The sequence below is a fragment of the Chrysoperla carnea genome, chromosome X (genome assembly GCF_905475395.1).
Source record: "Chrysoperla carnea chromosome X, inChrCarn1.1, whole genome shotgun sequence".
NCBI lineage: Eukaryota > Metazoa > Arthropoda > Insecta > Neuroptera > Chrysopidae > Chrysoperla > Chrysoperla carnea.
Genome location: NC_058342.1, coordinates 8,185,630 through 8,193,187, shown reverse-complemented (window position 1 = coordinate 8,193,187; position 7,558 = coordinate 8,185,630). Strand labels below are relative to the sequence as shown.

The following is a 7,558-nucleotide window of genomic DNA, read 5'->3' as shown; positions in this document are numbered from 1 at the left end:
GGTCGTTTGACAGCTGGAACTGTAAATGGAGGTGAAGAATTGCTTAACCATGGTGATGCAGTTAATGTTCTTAGTCTTGAGTTTGTGGAATCCAAAGGAACGGTGAAATCATTTACCACAGATGCCGCGCTGTTTGCGTTGGTAGAAAGAGGAGCGTTTGGTGAGTCAAAGAAAATGTTTCGTTGAGTGGAATTATTACTGTTTTCCGAAAGCCATTTACAGGTGTATTAATTTAACATGCTTTTTCATAAGGTGTCCCAAATATTTCTCCAAGTTGGTGGTGAGTTGCGACCCATCCTGGATGGTTTGTTAACCAACGTTCTATTTCTTGGGCATCAAAAGTTATCAACGGAAACATGAATGAAGGTAGCATATGATCAGTTGAAGGAGGTGGTAGGCAGACTATAGACACAACATTATCACTTGTAATGTCAATCACGTCTAAATTTCTTGTGTGAATGTAATGACCATCCAACACGAGTAAAACAGGGTCCCCTTTTGACGGTTTTACTATAGAAAGGAAATGTCTCGCCATTTTGTGAACAACTTGGGCTGAATCCACCTCGACGGATGACATCCACCAATGGTACCTGTAGGTGCTCCCTCAAGTAGTTCCGCTTTTATATTTTTTCTTGGAAACACCATTAATGGAGTAATAAATTGACCTGAAGCGGACATACAAGTCACAATAGTCATTAACGATCCTCTTTCAGCGGACGATAATTTGTGAACTGCTTTCTTGCCTTTCACCGTAAGGATTTTTCTCACTTTATGCTGAACCGTTGTGATCCCTGTTTCACCTACATTAAATATTTTATTGGAATATTTCATATCAGGAAAAGTAGTCTCTCCTTGGTATACAACCATATCGTAAACAAGCCCATTTGGGCTTGCTAAAACAATTATCTTGATCCCTACCGGCTTTAGTTTTCCGGGACAATACTGTCGAATCCCACAATGTCCACGAAATGGAATTACCATTTCATCAATGCTAACATGATCGTCTCTTGGCTGGCTATCACATTATTCTAATACTTGTTTGAAAAGTGATGCAACTTTCCAAATTTAATTTTATCTTTCTTCTTGGGAAACTTGGGCGTCTACGACCACTTTTAAGGATGCGTGGTTGTTGAAAAAACGAACTGTAGTCATTGAATCTTTTATAATTTGAATCCCGTATTTTGAGGACCAGTACATTCTAATTTTTGGCAAGTTGATGCAACCCAGAAGAAGCATTATGCCAATAAAACATTTTATTTCTTTTAAGGTTAATTTAAGTTCTTTCCCATATTTTTGTATATAACTACTGTTGGTTGCATCAATCATTTGATATAAAATTTCGCCAGGAATATATTGATCAAAATATTGCAGTTCATCCCAGAAAACGGGATAATTAAACTTATACCTGGGTGTTGCGTTCGATGTGGACTGTAATGGCTCTGCTACTAGCCCAATAGTGAAATCAAATAAATATACTTTAAATAAATGCCACTCACCTTGTTTTTCCGCGTGGAAAAACAAGGTGGATTTATTTGCACTGCACCTTGGTTATATATAGGTTCAAGGATGGATATGGGGATAGAAAATGGAGATTCATTACAATATCTTAATTTAATTTCACTATTAAGCGATTGAAACTATATTTTAATACTAAAGCGGTTGAAATCTATATTTTATCAGAGCGGTTGATATACTATTTGCGCTTGAGTTTAATTCAACTAGAACTCAATTTTTAATCGATCTACTAAAATTTAAACTCGATCTAAACTAAACTTGAACTAAACTTGAACTAACAAAAAAATAAAAATTATTTTTCTAATAAACGCAAAGGCTTATATAATTTTGGCGACAAACAAAAAGATTAAAATAAAAAAATAACATTAATCGGAATGTTGAACAGAGGCGCATCCACTGGGTTTGGAAAGGGGATTTTCTAAGGGTGAAAATGACCATCCCAACTGTTGTTCACACTGATAACCTATTGTTCTGAGAAACTCTAGTTCTTATACTTCGACCTCTTAATCTTTTTCCGCGTGTCTTAGCTCTACCTCTTGTTCTAGCTCGACCCCTGATAGAAGAAATGGTTGCTTTTTGTGGGTATGCTAAGGACGAATAACCATTCATTTTCTGATACAGTTTGCCGAATTTCAGCAACTGCGTTGATTGTTGTAATTTTGCATACTTTTGGAATTTTTTTATCTTGTAGATCGAATTTCCAATTCGCAGACGTTGTCCGATCTTCTTTCCATTATTTCCACTTTGGTACAAATGTAGGTGATATCTACTAATTTGCAACTGTCTATAGTTTTTAGTTAAGCGAATTGACTTTTACTTCTACTAGAAATTATATAAGGGTAATTAATTTCTATGCAGGATAATGAACTTGAATTTTTATAAGTAGTGGGTAAAGGAAAAGTTTGTTAAAGAGTATATTCCATTATTTGTGCGATTCTATTTTTGATTAGTACAACTGTTTGGTTTCGGTTCTATAATTTTCTAATTTTTGATTTTAATTCTTCAATATTCGGACTGTAATTTCTATAAATAAGCTGATTCGCAACCGGGTATAATTACGAATATATTTTAATGGAATGTTGCCACTCACCTTAGATTCTGTCGAATATCAGGTCAACCATGTGGGCATTATAATGAGTTAGGATAGTAATTGGAATAAGGAGAAAATCGGGTTTACTCACTATAATACACGTGTCTAAATCGCGCACAAAACCCTAAGGCTTCTAATTATTAACGTACACGTAATTTTCAATTAATATTCACAAAATAAAACAAAACTAATTAATATACTATGCGGTGTAACTATTTTCCTTTTACGCGGTGTAACTATAATTTAAGAATTTAATGATTTTCGGTTTTTGATGAATTTGCCAAGCGGTTCTATTTATGCGGTGTAACTATCTGTAAAATTGCTACTGAACTACTACGCTACTACTACTAAACTGAAAACTACTAAAACTACCAAAAAAAAAAAAAAAAACATATTATTCAAAAAAAAACAGAAATTTGCAAGTTGGACTTATATAATCATTGATCGATAATTTCAAAAACTTTTTTTATCTATTATTTTGCAACTTTATTTTAAATATAGATGTCCAAAACCGTCCATTCCCCCGCACCTGAAAGAATGTTTCAGAACCGGGCTACAAATTCCATGAAAATAAATGTTTTAATTCTAACCATTGGAATATATTGTCAAATTCCACTAAGTACTAAATAAATTTACTAATTCTATGATATTATTGTAAAAAATTAAACAAATGGAAAAATAAAAAATGATATGATTCTATTCAAAAAAAGTAGTGATGATAGAATATTCCTAATTCCTAAATTATTTATTGGGTGGGTAAAGGACATACCTTTACAACTGGACGACTATACGTACCCGCCTTTGTTTTGACGGACACTGCACGAACCATACCATCGGAACCAGGAAATACCTCTACAATACGCCCTAAGGGCCATTTCAAAGGGGGTACATTCGGTTGTACAAATAAAACTACAGTTCCCAATTTAATTGGGTTGGTATCCGTATTCCATTTTTCTCTAGATTGTAGAGTATGGAGATACTCTATATGCCAGCGCTTCCAAAAATCTTGAATCATTCGGTCAATTAATTGATATCGATCTAATCTATTTAAATTTTGTTGGGTCAGATCTGCTGTGGGTAGTTTATCCAAGGGAGTGAGTGTCAAAAAATGAGCGGGCGTTAAAGCGAGGGGTTCGGACGGAGCGGATGTTTACATACACAACGGGCGTGAATTTAGCAGAGCTTCAATTTGTATTAATAAAGTATTCATTTCCTCATATGTTAACAACTGACTCCCTACAATTTTTAATAAATGCGATTTAACCGCTTTTACATTAGATTCCCATAAACCGCCCATGTGAGGGGAATGCCCTGGTATAAACTTCCATTCAATGCCTCTTTGGGCAAGTTCCGAAGTGACCTTTTGTTCGAATTCTTGCGATGCAATTAAGTCATACATCTCCTTCAGAACTGTTTTTGCTCCAATAAAATTAGTTCTTCTGTCTGACCATAATGTTAAACAGAGACCTCTACGCGCCAAAAACCGTTTCAATGCTTGTATGAAATTTGCAGTTGAAAGGTCTGAGACAAGTTCCAAATGTATTGCCTTTGTAGAAAAACATACAAATAGGCAAATATAGGCCTTTTGCGATCGCGCACCACGGTGGCGATTGAAAACTATACTAATAGGCCCTGCATAATCTAAGCCAGTATTGAGAAATGGCTTAGCTTGCTGTACTCTTGACGAAGGAAGATTTCCCATCAATGGATACTGTATTTGAGGCCGAGATTTGAAACAAAAATTACATTTCGAGATAATATTTCGAACTACGTTTCGACCAGCAAGGATCCAGTAACGTTGCCTTAACAACGAAAGTAACAAATTTGGTCCAGTATGTAAATTTATTTGATGATAATGGCGTATCAGCAAATCTACAAAAACGTCCTTTTTAGGAAGTAATACTGGATGTTGACTATTAAAATCTAATTGAGCATTCACTAAGCGACCACCAACTCGAAGTAATCCATCATGAATAAACGGTCTGAGTTTGCGTACGGAGGCCGAGCAACTTCTATTTTGTTTTAAATGAAGGATATCGGACGAAAAATGAATTTTCTGAACAACTTTTAACAGAATATTTTCTACAAATTCTAAATCACTAGCTTCTATTACATTTTTTTTGGGTATGAGTTTGAGAAACCTACAAATATAGACGGTTGTACGAAGTAATTTATTCCATGACGAACATCGTTGTATTAATGAGTATAAAGGATTTGGCTCTTGATCTTCTATTACCAAAGAAACTAAGCGCTGCTCTAACGTGGTATTTAAGTCTACATTAAACGATTTCACAGGACAATTTGATTCATCATGTAATAACCAAGAGGGTCCATGAATCCAATCACGTTTAGCCATAAATTGAGCTGGAGACAAACCGCGACTAAGACAATCTGCTATATTTTTTTTACCATCTATATGGAACCATGAACTAGGGGAAATTATGGATTGAATTTTCGCAACTCTGTTGGCTACAAATGTTTTCTATTTATGAGGGGACGAATTTATCCAACTAAGGGTAACTGTTGAATCGGAAAAGGCATAAATATTTTCAAATTTTAATTGAGTTTCAACAGTTTCAACCACAAAATTAATTATTTTTGCTAACAGGAGTGCTGCGCAAAGTTCAAGACGAGGTATTGAAAGTGTTTTCAATGGCGATACTTTTGATTTTGCACAGATCAAATTACATGTTATTTTATCATGTGTTTAAGTACGCATATAAACTAATGCCGCATAGGCTGATTCACTAGCATCACAAAATCCTACAAGTATGGGAACAGAGTCTGTAAAAACCCCTAAATGGCGCGGAATTTTAAAATTTTTCAATAATGGCATTTCGATTACAAAATCTTCCCATCGTTTAACAAAACTATTTGGTGGTGTTTGATCCCAATCTAATTTATGTGTCCACAATTCTTTGATAAATAATTTTAATTGTAGAGTAACAGGCGCAACAAATCCACATGGATCAAATATCCGTGCCACTATCGAAAGAATATTTCTTTTGGTACATGTCACCTTTTCGAAACTTCGATTGAATGATAACATATCACTATTGGGTTGCCATTGGAGACCCAAAATTTTCATTAATTCCGAATCAAAATTTTTCGGATTGTTTGCCCGTAAACTATCCGGAACTATTTCGAGTAACTGCCTAGAGTTAGTAGCCCACTTTACTATTTCAAATCCACCACTTTTAAAAAATTCGATCATTTCTCTATAAAGTTCATTTGCTTCGGATAGACAATGAACGCTAGTAATGAGGTCATCCATATACATGTTGTTGCGTGCCACTTTAGACGCTAAAGGGTAGGAAGTTTGTTCATCTTCCGCTAACTGTTGAATAATTCTAAGAGCTAAAAATGGAGACGATTTAACCCCAAACGTAACAGTCGTAAGTTCGTAAACCGAAAGATCGTCGTCTTCAGAATCACGCCATAATATTCTTTGAAAACGCCTATGATCTTTGGCCATATCTATTTGCAGATACATACGTCTTATATCCGCAGTGAGTGCTATTTCAAATAATCTAAATTTTAAAAACAATGTCAAAACATCCGCCTGGAGTTTTGGACCACTATACAATAAATCATTGAGAGAGTACGAACTATTGGATTTGGCACCAGCATCCATAACTATTCTAAGTGGGGTACTCTCGGATTCTAGCTTAATAACTCCATGATGTGGAATATAATAAGCACTTTCTACTACATCTGTATTTCTATCTAATTTTTTCAAATAACCTTCATTCAAATACTCTTTGATCATTTGGCTGTATTGAATTTTGTATTGAGGATCTTGTCTAAATTTTTTCTCTAATGCATAAAATCTTCGTAAAGCCACGAAGTAACTATCACCTAATTGTAACCAACTATAGCGAAATGGGAGAGCGACTGTGTATCGACCAGAAGCTTGTCTTTTATACGTTGCTTTAAATATTGTTTCACAATGGATGTCGTCCGGACTATGAATTGGTTTGGAAGGAATTTCCTCTAAACTCCAAAATTTTTCTACTAATTTTTCCAGAGGGGGTTCTATTGTTGTACAAAAACTATGAAATGAATTCAGATTGGTTAAAACAGGAGATTTTCCCATGACAACGTAACCTAAAGTGGTTTCTAAAGCGGTTGGAAAATTATCTAATCCCATAATTCTATTGTTACCGAGAATATTAGAATATAGTTCAGCTCCAATTATTCCATCTATTTCGCCCGGGCTATGGAAATTTACATCCGCTAATGGTAAATTCATTAGATGAGGCATCGTATTAATATCGACGAAAGAATGGGGTAATTTATCGGTGATTCTATCTACTACTAAAGCTACTATGGGGTACCGATAATTTTCATTAAAACGTGACGAAAAAACTAAATGAACTTCACCTTTAACTAGGTTCACTCCATTCCCAATGCCTTGGACTGTCGACGAGTTGTTTGAAATGGATAAATTTAATCGTCTACAACAAGTACTGGTAAGAAAATGACATTGACTCGCTGAATCCAACAAAAATCTAACAGTGTGTTGATTACCATTTTTGTCAAGCACGTATACCAGAGCGGTACCTAAAAGGATCGTGCTATTTGACTTTGGATAATTTTGTGTACTAGTTGTTGAACATAAACTTAATGTGTTACTACTACTATTTGATGGAACCATTTTTGAAACTGAAATTAAACTTTTTGCTTTACCTCATCGTCTACTATAGGTTTACAATTATTGAGGTTCGAAGAAACATTTGCTCTATTTGGAGAATGGTCTTGCTGACTACTATTATTTTGATTAAAATGCAATAATGTATTATGTTTCAAACCACATATTCTACATCCTTTCTTACTAAAACAATTTTTTATTTTATGATTACCTAAACAATTTAAACATAAGTTTTTGTCACGAACTATTTTGTATCGTTCTAATGGTTCCACTTGTACAAACTTTGAACAAGTGCTAATTGT

At 34.7% G+C, this 7,558-nt stretch overlaps 2 protein-coding genes across 2 annotated transcripts; both read right to left on the bottom strand.

Annotated features, from left to right (window-relative positions):
* Positions 1 to 3,755: 3,755 nt before the first annotated feature.
* Positions 3,756 to 4,961, bottom strand: LOC123302857. The gene has a single exon (XM_044885948.1). The coding sequence runs from the start codon at positions 4,959 to 4,961 to the stop codon at positions 3,756 to 3,758; it is 1,206 nt and encodes a 401-aa protein (XP_044741883.1).
* A 351-nt stretch (positions 4,962 to 5,312) lies between these two features.
* On the bottom strand, positions 5,313 to 7,262 carry LOC123302855. The gene has a single exon (XM_044885947.1). It carries the CDS (start codon positions 7,260 to 7,262, stop codon positions 5,313 to 5,315), a length of 1,950 nt encoding a protein of 649 aa, XP_044741882.1.
* Between the last annotated feature and the right edge of the window lie 296 nt (positions 7,263 to 7,558).

What these genes read in the sequence shown, in the direction of transcription:
- LOC123302857 (XM_044885948.1), bottom strand. Translation starts at nt 4,961, where the DNA reads ATGGCTAAACGTGATTGGATTCATGGACCCTCTTGGTTATTACATGAT.
- LOC123302855 (XM_044885947.1), bottom strand. Translation starts at nt 7,262, where the DNA reads ATGGTTCCATCAAATAGTAGTAGTAACACATTAAGTTTATGTTCAACA.